Source organism: Sinohyriopsis cumingii, chromosome 10 (assembly GCF_028554795.1).
Source record: "Sinohyriopsis cumingii isolate HCF-2022 chromosome 10, ASM2855479v2, whole genome shotgun sequence".
Lineage (NCBI taxonomy): Eukaryota > Metazoa > Mollusca > Bivalvia > Unionida > Unionidae > Sinohyriopsis > Sinohyriopsis cumingii.
In genome coordinates, this window is record NC_142970.1 from 79,401,043 (window position 1) to 79,423,257 (window position 22,215).

General features: G+C 35.1%; 1 protein-coding gene across 1 annotated transcript in view; it reads left to right on the forward strand.

Moving 5' to 3' along the window:
- LOC149790455 (electroneutral sodium bicarbonate exchanger 1-like) overlaps positions 1 to 22,215 on the forward strand; it is a 168,811-nt gene that overhangs the window by 106,016 nt on the left and 40,580 nt on the right. Inside the window, exons 9-12 of the mRNA XM_089973223.1 lie at positions 8,564 to 8,738; positions 10,892 to 11,025; positions 14,858 to 15,359; positions 18,207 to 18,320. Coding sequence (XP_089829349.1) covers positions 8,564 to 8,738; positions 10,892 to 11,025; positions 14,858 to 15,359; positions 18,207 to 18,320 — 925 coding nt within the window. The remainder of the gene's footprint in view (positions 1 to 8,563; positions 8,739 to 10,891; positions 11,026 to 14,857; positions 15,360 to 18,206; positions 18,321 to 22,215) is intronic.

The following is a 22,215-nucleotide window of genomic DNA, read 5'->3' on the forward strand; positions in this document are numbered from 1 at the left end:
AACAGATCAAATATTTAATGAGGAACACCAGCATTTATGAGGTTTATGATGGTGGGAGTGGAGGAATTTTAATTGTTGGCACAACCATTAGTACATTACATTATACAAGAAAGTTTGGTGATAAGGAAGTAAATTAACATGTTAACCCCTGGAGGTTTTTGTCATTTTCGCCTGAAATTCAAGTAGGGAACACAGTTTGAAAGCTATTTCTGAATACATCCTAACACATCAACTTCCAGGTTATTTTCAAATAACCTAATGCCTCGTTTTTCATTGGCTATTGGCTCGTGCATGAGCAGAAGGGTAAAAGTTGGAGTTCATATCAAGACCACTTTTTATTCCAAATGCCCATCTTATACTACTTTTTGCAAAGGTTCGTCTGTCTGTTTCCAGTTCATACTGGTCTGCCTTAGATCTGAGACCAAAAAGTCTAAAATCCAGACACAAAATTGAATTTTGGGTGGGGAAAAAAATCTGTTCCAAAAAATGAGGTTTTTCCGTCTGTATTTGTAGTGTAACTAGAACTTCAGATTATTTGGTATCAGTGTAGAGCTACATCTCTCTACCTTTCTATAATACCACCCACTTTAGTGTATCTTACATAGGCTTGAAGCTACAGAGCTCGGCAGTAGGCTACTACCTTCTGCCACGTTAACTCTTCGGCAGGCGTTAATGTGTTAAAGAGATGTTACCATAAAGGATGCTAAATCTCTATGGAAATAACAGTTCTGGATGTTTAAAGTGCCTGTAGCCTTGTCATTGCCTGTTGGGTCATATATAGCTTAGTCATTGCCTATTGGGTCATATATAGCCTAGTCATTGCCTATTGGGTCATATATAGCCTAGTCATTGCCTATTGGGTCATATATAGCCTAGTCATTGCCTGTTGGGTCATATATAGCCTAGTCATTGTCTGTTGGGTCATATATAGCCTAGTCATTGCCTGTTGGGTCATATACATGTATAGCCTAGTCATTGCCTGTTCGGTCATATATAGCCTAGTCATTGCCTATTGGGTCATATATAGCCTTGTCATTGCCTATTGGGTCATATATAGATACAGCTAGATTCTGTATCCATTACCAAGTAGGATGATAGATACTGATCCCACGAATTCCCAATAAGAATGAATATATCTTCATCAGATATTTAACTATGTAGGGAATGTAACTATACAGGATAATTAACTATGTGGGACATGTAAAGTATGTATGACATGTAAACTGCAGGATACATAACAATGTGAAATGTAACTATGCAGGTATTTAACTATGTGGGGCATGTAACTATGCAGGATATTTAACTATGGGACATGTAATTATGCAGGATATTTAATGATGTGGGACATGTAACTATGCAGGACACATAATTATGTGGGACATGTAACTATGCAGGAAATTTAAAAAGTGATTTATTTATACAGTTTGCTCTTGTGTTATTGAGCCATATTAGTGAAAACTTGTCATAGTAGTAAACCCATTTGTGTCTGTTCGTATCCATCCATTCTTTGCTAATGACAACCAATGCATACTAATAATAACATAGACACATTAATGATAAAAACATGCACAAACCCTACTTGATTTACATGTACTTTTTATGACACTGTCATGTCTTGTGGAGGGTGTCATTTAGGGCAAACTTTTTCTGTCCATCTCATTGTGTCCAGTCTATCACAGATTTTGTTATTGCTCTGCAACTTATGAAGGACTTGATAAATTGAAATCAAGTTTTGTAAGGCTTCACATTATGAAAACCTTTAATAAGTTCATAGGGGCCCTGAGTGGTCTAAAGCGCTCTCCGTTACGGATCACTGCCATCTCACCTATGTCTGCGTGGGTTCGAGTCTCAGATTTGGCTAATGTGGGTACGTGAGAAAGCTTGCCACTGGCTTCTCATGGGTCTGTGGTTCTTTCCGGGGTTTTCCTGGGTTCTTCCTCCACCAATAATACTGGCCGCCATGTATAGCCTATCATGTGCTGAAAAATGGCATTGAACCCTACAACAACAACAACAACATTAAGTTCATTTTCAGATTTCTGAAAAGTTTTGTGGAGTTATGGCCCCTGTTTGACAAGATGCTTTGCCCAGCAAGTTAGATTAAGCTCCATAACTTTTGAGATGATTTCAAAGATTGAAAAGAAATTTTATGAGGCATTACATTAAGATTATAGTGAGTTTTGATTTTCTCTGAATTTTGGCAAAATTTTATGGAATTGCCATCCCATTTTGACGTGGCACTTTTCATTATAATTTTTGCTCAACAACGGTTGAAGAACTTATGTATTGGACAGATTTGATTTGAAGTTGAGAAGACTGAGGATAAGCTTGATTGTGACATTTTTCTGGATTGTTTTCTTGGAGTTATGGCCCCTGTTTAACTTTGACATCTTCCCTTTGTGTCATCTTAGCAGGGGCATCTATGTAACCTGGATACAATTTCAAATAATTGCATCTGTACATATTAAATTAAACATGTACACACAATGATTTATATGCAAAATACACAGTGTAGTATGTGAATGGGAATGCTGTCAGTTAGCATATTATCCAAAAATGGTAAATATATCTGCTTTCATATTTGACACTGTTTTTAACTTTTCAATCACATATACAAACAATACAGAAAAAGCTAACCTGAAGCTTTTGTCCTCAAACTAATGACTTCGTCAGTAGACTGGTTTAATCTCTACTGACTGTTAACATTGCTTGATGGAATGGTGATCGACAACAAGCCTGGTTTGAACTGGGAGTTATGGAATTGGTCTACATCCATGCACACAAACCGATGCTGAATAGGTACAGGAGCTGTTACAACCTGCATCATATCTGGGACAATCTGTTAATATCGCTCACCATTCCATCAAGCAATATTAAGAGTCCTTATCATGAGGATGCAATTTTCAGGTTAGCTTTCTCAATATTGTTTGTGTGTGTGATTGAAAAGTTAAAAATATTGTCATGTATGAATAATAATACTACACAGTTAAGCTTTCACCAAAGTATAGGTCTGCTTTATTTAGCAATTCATTTAGTCTCTCATCAAAGACTGCTTTCCTTTCATTAATTTGCAGGCAAAATACAGGTTATGATGGGAACAAAATATACAGCGTATAAATTGCATGCTTGGAAAAAGAAAAAAGATTTAATTGATTTTCAGCCATAGTTGTTTGTTAGTATTCAATCTGGAAAGGTGTAACCAACTCAAAATAATAATTTGGTATGCATTGCAGATATTGTCCATATATAATATATGTATAATAATATCCACATGTATAATCCATATTGTTGCTGAAGCTCATAGCAAAAAATAAAGATAGACACAAACAAAATGTAACATTTTAACAATCTACTCAACACACTATATACTACAAAAGTGCACAAATTATTCAGCAAAAATGAATGAAGAATGCAGTTACATGATGTTCAGTATACCACAATATGCATTTAGTAGTAGTAGTAGTAGTAGTAGTAGTAGTAGTAACTAAGTCATTGGTAGCAGAGCTGGTAGTTGGGGTAGTAACAGAAGAAATAGTAGCAGTAGTTGTAGTGACAGTAACATTTAGCATAAGTACGTTGTTAAGTATATTTCAAGAAAGATATGGCTATTAATATAATGGATGTACTCCACAAGTTAAGTCCAACTGCAAACAACATTAACCCTGATATGCTGACACATTATGCAATGGCAGATCAGGGTGTACATTATTTGCAGTTGGACATGTAAGCGAGTATGTATGTACTCACAAGTCAAGTCCAACTGCAAACAACATTAACCCTGATATGATGACACATTATGCAGTGGCAGATCAGGGTGTATATTGTTTGCAGTTGGACTTGTCAGTGATTATATATGGTATTTTAAAACTGCATATTTATTTATTTTTTTTTGGTATAACTTTTTATGGTTTTGTAAGCAGCCACCTTTCTTTGTGTACTTAGATGCATGGATTTGTGTTAGATGAATGTTTCCCAAATGGATAGAAGATCATGGATTGGTCCATGCATTGTATGGTTTGATTGGACAGAACATCTTTATTTGGTCCATGAATTGTATGGTTTGATTGGACAGAACATCTTTATTTGGTCCATGAATTGTATGGTTTGAAGCAACCCTGAAATCCAAAACAAGAGCCACTTTTTTGTGCAGCTTGCCTTATATATAGCTTCACAGTAACCCTAATCTAAGAAATTTATAGTTCAACAGACATAAAGACATACAGACATGCACTCAGTTTTTAAAAAATGCCAAATTCACAGAACATGTACTTACATAGACAATTATCAGTGCCTAATTCACAAGAGCATGTAATTACATAGACAATTATCAGGGCCTAATTCACAGAGCATGTAATTACAATTATCAGTGCCTAACTCACAGAGCATGTAATTACATAAACAATTATCAGTGCCTAATTCACAGAGCATGTAATTACATAAACAATTATCAGTACCCAATTCACCCAGCATGTAATTACAAAGACAGTTATCAGTGCCTAATTCACAGAGCATGTAATTACAATTATCAGTGCCTAACTCACAGAGCATGTAATTACATAAACAATTATCAGTACCCAATTCACCCAGCATGTAATTACAAAGACAGTTATCAGCAACACTGTCATGCATATATTGTATTACACAGTGACATTTCAGTGCATATCTGTATTACGCATCGACCCAGTCATACCTATATGTATTACAGAATGACTAATCTGTACACATAAACTATGTATTACGCATCGACCCAGTCATACCTATATGTATTACAGAATGACTAATCTATACACATAAACTATGTATTACACATTGACCCATCCATACCTTTATGTATTACAGAATGACTAATCTATACACATAAACAATGTATTACACATTGACCCATCCATACCTTTATGTATTACAGAATGACTAATCTATACACATAAACTATGTATTACACATTGACCCATCCATACCTTTATGTATTACAGAATGACTAATCTATACACATAAACTATGTATTACACATTGACCCATCCATACCTTTATGTATTACACAGTGACATGTCTCATACAAATGGAATGACCTATAAGTATTACACAGTGACCCATATATACACATAAACTATGTATTGCACAGTGGGACTTCCATACCTATATGTATTACACAGTGACATGTCTCATACAAATGAAATGACCTATAAGTATTACACAGTGACCCATATATACACATAAACTATGTATTGCACAGTGGGACTTCCATACCTATATGTATTATAATTTCACTCCCATATATATACTGTATGTATTACATTGTGACACTTCCATACATATATGTATTACATAGTGACACTTCCATACATAGATATATTACACAATGACACTTCTACACATAGATGTATTACAAAGTGGCACATCCATACATATATTATGCAATGACACTTCGATTCATATATGTATTACACAATGATACTTCCATACATAGATGTATTACACAATGACACTTCCATACATAGATGTATTACACAATGACACTTCCATACATAGATGTATTACACAATGACACTTCCATACATAGATGTATTACACAATGACACTTCCATACATAGATGTATTACAAAATGACACTTCCATACATATATGTATTACACAATGACACTTCCATACATAGATGTATTACAAAATGACACTTCCATACATATATGTATTACACAATGACACTTCCATACATATATGTATTACACAATGACACTTCCATACATAGATGTATTACACAATGATACTTCCATACATTGTTGTATTACACAATGATACTTCCATACATAGATGTATTACACAATATTTCCATGCAGAGATGTATTACACAATGATAACTTACATACATAGATGTATTACACAATGATACTTCCATACAGAGATGTATTACACAATATTTCCATAAGGAGTTGCATTACACAATGACACTTCCATACATAGATACATTACATAATGACACTTCGATTCATATATGTATTACACAATGATACGTCCATACAGAGATGCATTACACAATATTTTCATAAGGAGTTGCATTACACAATGACACTTCCATACATAGATACATTACACAATGACACTTCCATACATAGATACATTACACAATGACACTTCGATTCATATATGTATTACACAATGATACTTCCATACAGAGATATATTATACAATGACACTTCCATACATAGATGCATTACACAATGACACTTCCATACATGGATGCATTACACAATGACACTTTGATTCATATATGTATTACACAATGATACTTCCATACAGAGATGTATTACACAATGACACTTCCATACATAGATGCATTACACAATGATACTTCCATACAGAGATGCATTACACAATGATACTTCCATACATAGATGCATTACACAATGATACTTCCATACAGAGATGTATTACACAATATTTCCATATGGAGTTGCATTACACAATGACACTTCCATACATAGATACATTACACAATGACACTTTGATTCATATATGTATTACACAATGATACTTCCATACAAAGATGTATTACACAATGACACTTCCATACATAGATGTATTACACAATGATACTTCCATACAGAGATGCATTACACAATGATACTTCAATTCATATATGTATTACACAATGATACTTCCTTACAGAGATGTATTACACAATGATACTTCAATTCATATATGTATTACACAATGATACTTCCATACAGAGATGCATTACACAATGATACTTCAATTCATATATGTATTACACAAGGATACCTCCATACGGAGATGTATTACACAATGACACTTCCATACATAGATGCATTACACAATGACACTTCAATTCATATATGTATTACACAATGATACTTCCATACATAGATGTATTACACAATGATACTTCCATACAGAGATGCATTACACAATGACACTTCCATACATAGATGTATTACACAATGACACTTCCATACATAGATCTATTACACAGTGTCACTTCCATAAATGGATGTATTGCACAAAAACATTTCCATAAATAGATGTATTACACAGCGATACTGAAATCGAGATAAAAAGCTTTATGTAGCCCTCATGCTCCATCCTATCTGTACAGAAGATTTTTGTTATGAACATTGCCTGATTTCAGTATAATATATTTATAACCATTGCCTAATAGGGATATAATATTTGTTATAATGCTTGTTTGATAGGAATATAATTGTTTTTATAACCCTTGAGAGATAAGTTAGAGATTGCAGAAATTTTGTAAATACCGGTACTTTTGTACCAGTAAGGACAGAAAAAGATGGAACAATGCCAGATTTTACTAGTAGAAATGTTAATAAGCCAATATCATCGATGCATCATTTTTCACTTGCATGAATCTAGGAACATTATATTGAGAGAAAATGAAAATGCATTTCTCACCTTTACCTTTGATAATAAATGTCACGACCCTTACAGTGATACCACGACAGAGGTTTAATCACTATAAACTATAAAGTATAGATTCCTGTAATCAAATACATAAAGGAAATTTCCAAAGTGTGTGTTGCAGAGTGAAGTTTTTCTTCAAGACACCTTTATTGAGATCACTCATTCTATTACAGCAAGCACGTGAAGTCAGTATATTGCAAGTTGTAAATTCCAAATATTTTCTCAAATTGTTGTATACCTTTCTTTGATTTTTTCCATTTGTAGCAGTGCTGTTTAGAGGTGATTCAGATGCTTTAAAAATTAGTTTGTTTATTCAGTCAGAGAAACAGTTGTATTCACATTATCATATGTCCATTCTCTCCAAAAGTCCATGCACTGCAATACACTGAATTAGCAATTAGTGTAATAACAGTGATGTAATAATCAAATGATCTCATCTTACAGAGCAGGATGGTAAACATATTGATTGCAAAACAAAGCAAATATCCCTCAATATAGTAAATGAAAGCCAGCAAGGTGTCAAGCATACAGCGCATGGTAACCGTTTTATGGAACATAATGTGGTTTGATTTTGTAGTATATAAATTGGTTTTGATAAGATTTTTCTTCTGATGATTGTTTTCTGATCTTCATAATTATGTTTATAGTCCAGATAATCATGTTTATGGTCTGGATAGTGATGTTTTCAGTCAGATAATTACATTTTTAGTTCAGATAATGACATGTTTAGTCCAGATAATGACATTTTTAATACGAATAATGTCATTCTTTAGTTCGGATAATGACATTTTTAGACAATTTAATGACATTTTTTTGTCTGGATAATGAAATTTTTTTAGTCCAGATAATGATATTTTTAGACAATGACATTTTTTTGTCTAGATAATGACATTTTGAGTCTGGATAATGACATGTTTAATACGAATAATGTCATTCTTTAGTTCAGATAATGACATTTTGAGTCTGGATAATGTCTATCCGATTAAAATATTTGTGATCAGGCTAGGTTTATTGGTCTACTTTAGCAGGGGATGGGCTTTTTGTCAAACTTGCATTTATTGTTATGGAGAAACTATATTATATACATTCATATCCCTCCCTTTTTAATTTTGCATATTTATTTCTTCAGACTTTTTGGTGGTCTAATCAATGATGTCCGTCGGAAGATTCCATGGCTTGTCTCAGACTTCAGAGATGCAGTCCATATCCAGTGTTTTGCCTCATTTGTTTTCCTGTACTTTGCATGTTTGACCCCTATCGTGACCTTTGGGGGACTTATCAGTGATGCAACAGGCACGAATATTGTAAGTTTTAGCTCACTTGGTGATGTGATCTTAGGGTATTGCTCTGAGTCAGTCATGCATTGTCAGTCTGTGTACAATTGCTTGTTCTCACTCTTGGGTTCATACTTCTGATCCAGTTTCAAACATACTTGGAAAGTGAGTTCACATAAAAATCTAGGTCAAGTTCCGTGATGTGCAAAGTCTGTGCATATTAGTTAGGTGATCTTGCATCTGATTAGCTGGAAGACATATTTTTGATCAGAATTTATCAAGCTTTGAATATAGGCTTATAGTATTACAGTCTTGGGCAAGTTTGATAATGAGCATACAAGTACGGTGATGTTCCATCTGAATGAAATAATACAAGTAGCTAAAATAAAACAGTTCAAACTATTCAAATGGATTCATTACCACGCTCACATTACAAGCAGCACAGCAGTGTACTAAGTGGTTTTACAGTGAAAGACCACTCTGGTGGCCTAGTGGTTAGAGCGTCAGCCTCAGATGCAGGAGGTTGTGGGTTCGATCCCTGGTCAAGTCATAACAAAGACTTCTAAAAATGGTACTAACAGTTGCCTTGCTTGGCACTCAGCGTTAAGAGGTTAGTGTTAGCACTGGTCGGCCTGGTGTCAGGATAATGTGACTGGGTGGAACATCATGCTACATGTCTGCGGTATGATGCCCCAGTGCTAGACATCACTATAAACTGTCGCATTGCAGACATCATAGCGATGTGACTGAAAAATTGTTAAAGCTTCATTAAAAATCCAAATCACACACACACATACAGTGAAGGATAACTGTACAATGTTACCATCATCAGTGTATCTTATTTTTATCTCACCTGCACAAGAATGATGAGATTTAGCAGCCTCTTTACCAGAATCATTGCCAATTGCCATTTTATTGGTATTGGTGTCATCATTGGCAATAACCATGCTATTGGTGTCATCATTGGCAATAACATTGGTATTGGTGTCATCACGGGCAGTAGCCATGGTATTGGCATTGGTGTCATCATTGGCAAAAGCCACGGTATTGGCATTGGTGCCATCATTGGCATTAGCCATGATATTGGTATTGGTGCCATCATTGGCAGTAACCATGGTATTGACATTGGTATCATCATTGACAATAACCGTGGTAATGGCATTGGTGGCATCATTGGCAATATCCATGGTATTGGCATAGGTGACATCATTGGTAACAGCCATGGTATTGGTATTGGTGGCATCATTGGCAGTAACCTTGGTATTGGTCTTGGTGGCATCATTGGCAATAGCCATGGTATTGACATTGGTGTCATCATTGGCATTAGCCATGGTATTGGAATTTGTGTCATCATTGACAATAACCATGGTATTGGCATTGGTGGCATCATTAGCAATAGCCATGTTATTGGGATTGGTGTCATTACTGGCAAAAGCCATGATATTGGTGTTGGTGTGATCATTGACATTAACCATAGTATTGCCATTGGCATTAGCCATGGTATTGGCATTTGTGTCATCACTGGCAATAAACATGGTAGTGACATTGGTGGCATCATTGACAATAGCCATGGTATTGGCTTTGGTGGCATCACTGGCAATAGCCATGGTAGTAACATTGGTGTCATTGGCAATAGCCATGGTATTGGAATTGGTGGCATCAATCATATGTCTTCTATATTTGTGCTGTATTCAATTCAGACTTGGGGTAATTAGTCTAAAGTTTAGCTGCTGATATACAAGGAGTTCCTCTCTGGTTTGCTGAAGCAAAAAGCATGTTTCATTGCAGGGAACAAAATTAAAGTTTGGTCCTACAACAGTATATCTCCCAGAGTAGTAAAATTGAGGGTTAAAAAAAAAACTTTTTTGTCAGACTTGGGGGTCAAATAAAAAATGTGGGAGTCATAAATATACTGACAAATTTTCATCAGACCCGTACTTTTTCAGCTTGAAATAGGATATTGCAACTTATACAACATAACTTCAGAATGAAAATCTACAGGCAAAAACACAATCACCTTAATGTTTTTTTTGTTTTTTGTTTGGTTTTAATGTATAAAATGCCATTTGAGTATTTTAATTGCCAATTGCAATTGGACGATTTCTAGTGCCGATATAGCTATTGGATCATACAGGTAGGGCGATATGCATTAAGAAAATGATTTTCTTCCTTCTTTCTTGCAGGCAACCATTGAAAGTCTGCTGGGTGCTGCTGTTGTAGGCATTATTTATGCTTTCTTCTCTGGGCAACCTCTGTTACTCCTTGGCATGACTGGTCCTCTTCTTGTTTTTGAGGCAATTGTATATGACATTTGTAGGTAAGGGTTACTTCTCTGTTTATCCATGTCAGACAAATTTAGATTTCTGTATTGTCTGTAATTTGTTTCATATGCTTTTTGTTAAGTTTGCCATCATTATTAGCTCATTTTATTTCATAGTGAGTTGTTGCAGTATATCATGGGAAAAAAATTATATCACCACAATGACTATGCCACTTTTATTGTGTCAGTGGAGATTTCACTTTTGGAATTAATTTATTTTCCCATTTAGGAAGTATATCTGCCCTTATGTATATTATTTAGATCTGTATTTCCATATTTAGGCCTATTTAATTTCTTTTCTTTTTCTGCTCTTTCTCTCCTCCCCAGTTGGGACGAACAGAACTTAAAGATATGTGAAAAATATAGAATCTATACCATACATTTATTTAATTAATAGGGAGGTGTAATAAATGGCCATAAAATGAACTCCAAACAATAAAATGTAGGCTTCGAGTATTAACTTTGTTAAATTAGTTCTCAAACGAAACCTGCAAATTATTAGTGACTGAAATCATGAACTGTTGCTTTTCAGTGGTCAGTCATCCATACAATCCATCTTGTACACTTTCTGAGAAATAGACATATTTTTAAGAAAAACTCTTGGTTAAATAAATATAGTAATAAGATTGTTAAAGTAGTGATTCTGCATCTCAACTCAATCATGATCATGCTTGAAAATGATGGAGAAATCTAGCATTTTATGATGTTGATTGCAAACTGAAATTAAGTGTCGATCAAAATTTGGGTGCATCTCTTACTGACCTAGACTGCAAGCTGCCATGGTAAAAAAAATTATGTTTGATTGCATAAATGAACAAAATAACGAACCAGAATCGATACAAGTAAAGTCACAATCATTACAAAATCTTATGTTAAAAGATGTTAGGCTCTGAAATCTGTCAGATATGAGCGCTTTGTCATATTTATGCAGAACCCTTTCTCCATCAATGTTCACTGTATTAACCTGTGCAAGAAATGTGTTAAGAAGAAACAATCTTTTCATTTTTGATTGAAAACAGTCATTAATTTTGCCAGATACACAATTTTAAGCATTATGTGTATGTATAAGATAAGTTTGTTAACGATCAGTGTCCTAAAAATATTGTGAATCTGAAACTTCTTTTTATCAATGCAGTAATGCATTCATTAAATGTATTGGCACAGAACAGCAGAAAGATCCATGCAGATTGACTGTTTTTGCCCCTAACAAATATATAATAAAAAGAAAACAAATTTCTTGTCTGTAGATATAAGAACACTTGTGAAGTGGAAACATTTCATATTACCCACTTGTGGCTTCACAACTCAATGATAATACGATGTTTCCCACTTCAATCTTGAAATACGTTTTTATGTTTGCTAAAGAAAACATATCTATCCACTTTGTATTGTTAACTTTGGTGTACAGTCATATATCTTTATGTCCATCCATCCATTCGTATATAATATCCTTGTGTGGATCTGTACATTCATACTGTATATCTTTATGTCCATGTCCATTCATACTGTATATCCTGATGTCCATGTCCATTCATACTGTATATCCTTATGTCCATTCATACTGTATATCCTTATGTCCATGTCCATTCATATTGTATATCTTTATGTCCATGTCCATTCATACTGTATATCCTTATGTCCATGTCCATTCATACTGTATATCTTTATGTCCATGTCCATTCATACTGTATATCTTTATGTCCATGTCCATTCATATTGTATATCTTTATGTCCATGTCCATTCATACTGTATATCCTTATGTCCATTCATACTGTATATCCTTATGTCCATGTCCATTCATATTGTATATCTTTATGTCCATGTCCATTCATACTGTATATCCTTATGTCCATGTCCATTCATACTGTATATCTTTATGTCCATGTCCATTCATACTGTATATCCTTATGTCCATTCATATTGTATATCTTTATGTCCATGTCCATTCATATTGTATATCTTTATGTCCATGTCCATTCATACTGTATATCTTTATGTCCATGTCCATTCATACTGTATATCCTTATTTCCATTCATACTGTATATCCTTATGTCCATGTCCATTCATATTGTATATCTTTATGTCCATGTCCATTCATACTGTATATCTTTATGTCCATGTCCATTCATATTGTATATCTTTATGTCCATGTCCATTCATACTGTATATCCTTATGTCCATTCATACTGTATATCCTTATGTCCATGTCCATTCATATTGTATATCTTTATGTCCATGTCCATTCATACTGTATATCCTTATGTCCATGTCCATTCATACTGTATATCTTTATGTCCATGTCCATTCATACTGTATATCCTTATGTCCATGTCCATTCATATTGTATATCTTTATGTCCATGTCCATTCATACTGTATATCTTTATGTCCATGTCCATTCATACTGTATATCTTTATGTCCATGTCCATTCATACTGTATATCTTTATGTCCATGTCCATTCATACTGTATATCCTTATGTCCATGTCCATTCATATTGTATATCTTTATGTCCATGTCCATTCATACTGTATATCTTTATGTCCATGTCCATTCATATTGTATATCTTTATGTCCATGTCCATTCATATTGTATATCTTTATGTCCATGTCCATTCATACTGTATATCCTTATGTCCATTCATACTGTATATCCTTATGTCCATGTCCATTCATATTGTATATCTTTATGTCCATGTCCATTCATACTCTATATCTTTATGTCCTTGTCCATTCATACTGTATATCCTTATGTCCATGTCCATTCATACTGTATATCCTTAATGTCCATGTCCATTCATAATGTATATCTTTATGTCCATGTCCATTCATGCTGTATATCCTTATGTCCATGTCCATTCATACTGTATATCCTGATGTCCATGTCCATTCATGCTTGATATGCTTATGTCCATCTGCACATTCAGATATCCTTATGTTGATCTTTCCATATCCTAGATTAACCCAAGTGTTCAAGTTTTTCTCAGTTTCCGGCTGCTGTTTGTTACATGTCATGTTGCTGACATCATGTTACTGTATTTGTCAATTGTTTCTAGTACTATAGTACATTGAGGAAGTGAGTGATGTCATGTTGCTGACATCATGTTACTGTATTTGTCTAGGGTTTCTAGTACTATTGTACATTGAGGAAGTGAGTAATGTCTTGTTGCTGACATCATGTTAGTGTATATGTAAATGATGATTTAATTAACAGCAAACTTCCTTACTGGCAGTGACTTTTCCTTGGAGTCTATTTATAATGCTTTATCTTTTACCATTCATATGCCAGAGGTCATGGTCTCACATGAACAAGCCTTATCTTTTACCAATCATATGCCAGAGGTTGTAGTCTCACATACATAGCAGTAATTGCAGGCAGAAAATAAATTGATTAGAGTGGAGTGATCTTGTATTTGAACACTTCGGCTGTAAACAGTATTGTTTTATTACTAATAACTAAATTTTACCTGCAGCATTGCAGCAGAGCTGTTAAAATAGATGTTAATGCATTACAACCACCACAATTCATATAATCAATTCCTGATATAAAAGATGTAATCTCCTTTTAGTCAAATTTGTACTTTCATCAATGAAGATAAGTTTATTTATAAAGCATTTGTCTGTATGTCTCTCAGTCTGTTGATTCTTGATTGAAAAGAAAGAATCATTACTGACAACCTGGCTATTTTTATTTTTTTAATTTATTGTTTTATATTTTATTTGTTATTTATTGTTTTATTTTTATTTGTCTAAATTGTGATGTTCATCCAGTTAGGTGGAGTGATACAATCCCAAATTTGTTAGAATTATATGTTTTTTTTTCTTCAGAGAAAATGGTTTCAACTACTTGGAGCTTCGTTGGTGGACCGGGCTGTGGATCGGAACTATTATGTTATCAATCGTAGCCTTCGATCTCAGTGGCTTGGTGCGATACATTACCAGATTTACGGAGGAGAGCTTCGCAGCCCTCATTTCCCTTATCTTTATAAAAGAAGCTGTCATGAAACTAGTAGATGTGACTGAAGAAGACCCGGTAGAAATTCATCCTTATGTGAACCCTGATTATGTCTGCCAGTGTGTGCCAAAACCGGAAAATAATACAAATGTTACTTTAGTGACACTATTAAACACAGCATCATCTACACTTACCCCATTTGATGGGCACAAGGTTACACGTGAAGACTGTGAGGAATATGGTGGCATACTGAAAGGAGAGGGATGTAATTATGTACCAAATGTATTCATCCTTTCCGTCCTTCTTTTCTTGGGAACATTTACAATAGCATGTACTTTGAAGTCATTCAGGAAAAGCAACTTTCTCCCAGCAAAGGTAGGTATTGTCTGTTATGTTCTGTATAGTCTGTCAGTTATTTATACCAAGCTGATCATAAATTACAATATGTGAGCTCTCACTCCTCTCACAAAGAAATAAGTACTCTTGTTGTCAGTTGTGGGATTTATGACAGTTGGTACGAGGTACAATAAAAAAAAACTAAAACAATACAAAACATGTACTTAGAATACAAGACGAACATAATAATAATATAACAAATACAGTACACATTATATAACCCACCCACCGGCATTTATAATTTTATCACAAAAATAAAAACAATCCCTTACCAGACTCCAAGAGTATTATTTTCCCGAAATATATTAACGTATTCAATCCCTTTGTCTTTCACTTGCCAGAAAGACTAATCTCTGCACTGCTCGAGGTGTGTATGACTCTCTCTCTCCTCCAGTATAATTCCCTAGCCATTTATTAGTATCGCAGAGAGGTGGTTTTCATACACGTGACGCATGGGAATCATGCACCGCAATCAGTCGCTCACTCACAACAACCACGCACATTAGCACACGGCGCAAGTCCCGGGTCACAATAGATAAGGTGTTTATTTGTCAAGTATTGTACTGTCTGTTATGTATATCAGTATGGAACATTTTCATTCCTTTTACCACTTGTCCTGCCAGGCATGGGGTTGAAGTGTATAACATCTAATCATTCATGTACCGATTACATGCTCACAGAGATGTTGCCACTTGTCCTGCCAGGCATGTGGCTGAGGTGTATAAGATCTTATCATTCATGTACCAATTACATGCTCACAGAGATGTCGCCACTTGTCCTGCCAGGCATGGGGATGAAGTGTATAACAGCTAATCATTCATGTACCAATTACATGCTCACAGAGATGTTGCCACTTGTCCTGCCAGGCATGGGGCTGAAGTGTATAACATCTTATCATTCATGTACCAATTACATGCTCAAAGACATGTTAACACTTGTCCTGCCAGGCATGGGGCTGAAGTGTATAACATCTTATCATTCATGTACCAATTACATGCTCACAGAGATGTTGCCACTTGTCCTGCCAGGCATGGGGCTGAAGTGTATAACATCTTATCATTCATGTACCAATTACATGCTCACAGACATGTTAACACTTGTCCTGCCAGGCATGTGGCTGAAGTGTATAACATCTTATCATTCATGTACCAATTACATGCTCACAGAGATGTTGCCACTTGTCCTGCCAGGCATGGGGCTGAAGTGTATAAGATCTTATCATTCATGTACCAATTACATCCTCACAGAGATGCTGCTTGCCAAGTGTCTTGTATCTTTTAGAACTCAGTGGGGGAAAGATTATTCAGATTGCTTGTACTTCCTAAGATCTGTCATACCTGATGTGCAATTTTTTAAATTTTTTGGGTATGAAATTCATTAATTTTTTCATCTTTTATCCAAGATTTCAATCAGTCTCATACTAATTGAAAACATTGTACCTTTATGATCAAGATCAGCTGTTATGTTGCAGAAACTATCAAAGCTTTCCAGTTGAACTGTCCTCCAGAAGGGTAAAGCAAATTGTTTGTTTGATCATCCGTTAGGGAAATATGAAAAGCACACCAGTAATGAGTCAGTAGTGAGTCATCCTGTTATAGATAACATTAGGGAAGTCAGAGAGATAGAAAGATCATATAATGTGGATGGAACTGGGGTGGAGGAAATATCTGAAAGTTTGTTGCACACCACACAGTGCAGAAAGCAATGGATACAGAAATAGGTAGCACCTTGTCACTTATGCCTTCCAAAAAATGTAATCCTTGGACTCAGATATCTTAATAACAACATGCATGAATTGTGGAAAATTATGTTTGGATATCCTATTTAGACGACAGATCTGTAATGGTTCCCCCTTTATAACACAACAATTGTGCTATTTTGACAGGAGATTTAGTTCTGACAGCCAAATTCACTCTGAGGAAGAGGCTAACATCTGAAATGGTAAATAAACTGAAAAGTCTGCAGATTTGAGGGCGTTCAATATATTATATTTTGGTTTGAAAAGTCTTTGAGTGATAAGAAACAAGAATATTTACCAGCTGAGTAAACTGAACTGGGTATAGATACTTAATACAGTTTGGCCCATTTATCTTGACATCCTGTGGCCTGAGGTAATATTGTCAACATAAGCAGATGTCAAGATAAATGTTGGGAGGGGAAGGCTGAAAAAAAAGAAAATATTTTGCATACAGGTTAAATCTGTCAGTGACCTGTCATCAGTGAGTAGGATTTACACTGTGAGAATATTAATAATGGGGGACATCTGCCTTTGCAAGAAAATCCCATCTCTTCTGATCACCACTCACCTTAATCTGATCTGGAGAAATGGATGACAGTTTGTTATTTTGAACAAATTTTATGCAATACCAGCACTGTGCTTCAAAATTATGATTAAAGAACTTATAATTTGAGTTAATTTTTTTACCTTTAAGCTTGTCATAAAGGTACATTCTGACAAAACATCATCCTCGTCATGTATATGTACACACTGAAGGAATTAGTTCCCTTTGTCTTGGGAACTCGCCGCTTTTGAGGTTAATTTTCTTGAGTTTACCTACAAAATTATGGGGTAATGATGTCTGTGACCATATTTTTTCACCAGCCTTTGTAAATATGCTGATGTTATCAAGATGTAAACAGTTTTACAACCAAGATGAATGTATGTAATTAACGTGATCTTGGATGACCTATCTTGCATTTGATTGGCTGAACTTTATTGCATTTTATTGGCTGATCTCTCACATTTGATTGGCTGTAAGCAAGGTGAGCAGTTGGACCTTGTTTTCTTAAATAAAATAAAAACCACATCCATTCTTATCATCACAGTTGCGAACAGTCATCAGTGACTTTGCTGTTCTGATTGCCATTCTGTCGATGGTTGCCATAGATGCTGGAATAGGTCTTGCAACACCCAAGTTGGAAGTACCAGAAACTTTGAAGGTAAACCTAGATGTAATTTGTTTGCCACCAGTCTTTGCCTAAAGGCATTGGGTTATGGAAGTAGAGAGCATCTTTCTGTATGTCTGTCAGTCTCTTGATTTTTGTTTGATTTTCCATTGAGTTTAGTTTCATTGTACCAGGGATGAGCACATTATAACCACATCTTGCAGAAATACGGGCCATCTTTGAAAATAGACATCCTGATGGTCTGTGAACTCAGTAGCATTCACATTTTTGTTTTGATTTTATGCAGTTTGATACAAAACATGATTCTGACAAATCAAGATTTCAAGCATTTAATGATTTAGAACATTTTAGCATCTGTATATTTTGTTTGATTTCCATGAAATTTAATGTCAAGCTTTATTTTTATCTGATGCATGCTTTTTTTCTTCTCAGATGTGCTTGAAATAAAGTGGGCATGCCTCTCTTCATTCCCTCAATAATCAGTTTTGTACACCTTATGCAGATGCTGTTGTTATTAGTCTAGTGGTTTCCAGGCCCTGGGTTGGGAGGAGTGGAGGGTTGTGGATGGTCGCCAGGATAGTTTTGAGGGTTCCAAAACTTATACAAATGTGAAAACAGGGTCTTGAGGCACAGAAAAAAGTATTTTTTAGGGTCACAGCAAAAAAATGACGGGAACCACTGGATTGGTCACTAACAGAATTTGTCAAATGTATCATGCCATTACTTCTGGAGCATTCCCAAAAAAGAATGGAATTATGAGTGACTTCATTGACTGAATTAATGGTGGCATCACTTAATTCTAAACTGGGGCTTTAAGGCATGAAATTTTTGTTTGTTTGTTAACACAGTAACCCCTAGAGGTTTTTGTAGTTTTTGTCTGAAATTTGAGTAGCAAAACACATTTTGAAAGCTATTTCTGAATACATCCTAAAACATCAACTTCCAGGTGATCTGTCAATAACATACTGCCTAGTTGTGTTAGAAACATCATTTGTCATTGGCTAATTGATTCGTGCATGAGCAGAAGGGTAAAGGTTAGATTTTATTGCTTTTGCTTAACAGACCCATTATTTTTCGTATTGAGACCACTCTTTATTCCAAATACCCATCTTATCCTACATTTTGTAAGGGTTCATCTGTCTGTTTGCGTTTCATACCAGTCTGCCTTAGATCTGAGACCAAAAAGTCTAAAATCCAGACACAAAATGTGAGGTTTTTCCCTCTGTATTTTGTAGTGCAACTATAAATTCCAGATTATTTGGTATCATTGTAGAGCTACATCTGTCTACCTCTCTATAATACCACCCACTTTAGTGTATCATACATGACCTTGACACTACAGAGCTTGGCACTAGGCTACTACCTCCTGCCATGTAAACTTGTCACCAGGGGTTAATGTGTTAATTTGATTAATTTAACTAAATTTAACTGTCAAACATAGTTGTACAAAGTTATTTACATTTGCTAATACTGAAGATAAAAGAATTCTACTGTTTCATGCAATGCAAAGTAAAGAACAGTTTATGTACCCTTGGGACTTGGAACTATCCCTAAAACTCTTAAATATTTTTAACATTTAGAGACATTCCAGAAATCTCTCCTGATACGGCTTTGATCAAACTGTCGGTAGATTTTTTTGATCTGAATCTCCCTTTTCTTTGTTATTTTCTGGAAACCATTTGGTTACCAACCTAGTCTTCAATCACCAGTCTTAAAAAGCCTCTAATTCTAAACAGGTATCACTTATTATCAGACAACATGTCTAACATTAAAGAGAGCATTCTTTTCAATATGACCTTGATAAATTAAAAAAAACGTGTTACTCATTATTATATACTTAACATGTGCCTATCGTTTACTTGTATGAATTTGTCCAGATGTATGCAGCCTTCTTGTGCAAAATGTATGTGCATTGATAATTCTCACATATTCTATTGGTCCCATAGCCTTTGATGAATTGCGGCTGGACTTGGAGACCGCTCCGATGGCCTAGTGGTTAGAACATCTGCCATGGATGCAGGAGGTCATGGGTTTGATCCCTGGCCAAGTCATACCAAAGACTTATAAAAATAGTACTAACGGCTGCCTCGCTAGGCGCTCGGATTAAGAGGTTAGTTTTAGGACTGGTCAGCCTGGTGTCAGGATAATATGGCTGGGTAGGACATCATGCTACATGTCTGCAGCATGATGCCCCAGTGCTAAACATCACTATAAACTGCCACACTGCAGACATTGTAGCGATCTGACTGAAATTTTTTTAAAGCTGCATTAAAAATCCAAATTACACACACACACACACACACACACACACACATGCAGAACTTAGAAGATATTATTAACATCCAGTTAACAGTTGCATATCAATCTATTTTTACACTCCAGTAATTTTTAAAGAGTTATGCCAAATGTATATCTTAAAGTTAGGTGGATATAGCATTTTGTCTGTGAGTTCACTCATACATTCTTTTGTTTTGCTTATTCTATTGTTTGTTATACCTGCAGTATGTTGGAACTTATTTCACTTAAACTCATGAAAACTGGTATGTGGAAGAATAATGCAACCATATAAAAACTTGGTCCCAATGACATGATATTCATGCTTTGGGGGTGCTCACCAGTTGTAATATACTTTTGCAAGATTGACACAAGTAAGGTGAAATTGTTTGCATTTGAAACATGCACATTGGAGAAAATGTTATACCTCCATGCTACTTTGATGTAATGTGGCTGACATTTCTTTAGATATTGTACTTGTGGAAACTGTACATGATCTAAGCACACTGCTAACTAAAACGACTCCACCTTTGTGCTAAAAAAAATCACCCTGAAATAGTCTAAAGTACACTATCTTTAGCACCTATTAAAATATGGAAAATGAATTTTGTGACTAGACAGTACCATCTTCTGAAAGTGCAAGAAATGAATTACCAAATACATAAAATGTAAAAAAAAAAGTTATTGGCTCTGGTTTTTTTTACAATTTACCTGTGAAGTTCAGGAAGTGAAAGTGACCAAGTGAGGCTAACAGTTTTTTTAAAAAGTGCAAATCTGGAGTAAGGCCTAGCTGTATACTCTATAATCCATATTACGTCCATCAATCATACACCAAAATAAAGGGAATTAAAGGTCCTTTGAACAAGACCTAAGATATACAAGGTCTTTTTTTAAATAGCTAGTATAACCCAGGGAAATCCTTTTTCTTTAAAATTCTAACCCAATGCAAAATACGAAACTGTAGAGTGCCACCTTTAATGACTTTCTTATTTTCAGTAATTTATTCACTACAACTGTGACATAATGTTCATGCTTTAATGACTTTCTTTTTTTCAGTCATTTATTAATTACATCCTCAGTGTCTTGGACTTTATTTCAGTTGCACACATGAAAATTGGTATATGAATGCATCTCAACAGGAATAACAAAATCATACCAAAACAAGGTCACTGTTACCAAATTTTCACGTGTTGCTTGTTTTCAACCATTCATTTACTATGTCATCAATATCATGACCCAGTTTTCCCTAAATTCATGGAAATTGATGCATGTCTGCAAGAGCAACTTGTCCATACCAAAACTAGGCAACTGTGATGCAGTTAACCGCTCTGGTGGCCTAGTGGTTAGAGTGTCTGCCTTGGATGCGGGAGGTCATACCAAAGACTTACAGAAATAGTACTAACAGCTGCCTAGCTTGGCACTCAGCATTAAGAGGTTAGTGTTAGGACTGGTCAGCCTGTTGTCAGGATAATGTGACTGGGTGGGACATCATGCTACATGTCTGCAGTATGATGCCCCAATGCTAGACATCAGTTTAAACTGCCACACTGCAGACATTGTAGCGATATGACTGTTAAAAGTACAAATCACACACACACACATGGTGAAGTTTTTATGCTTGAGTGACTTTTGTAATTTTAGGCATTTGTTTATT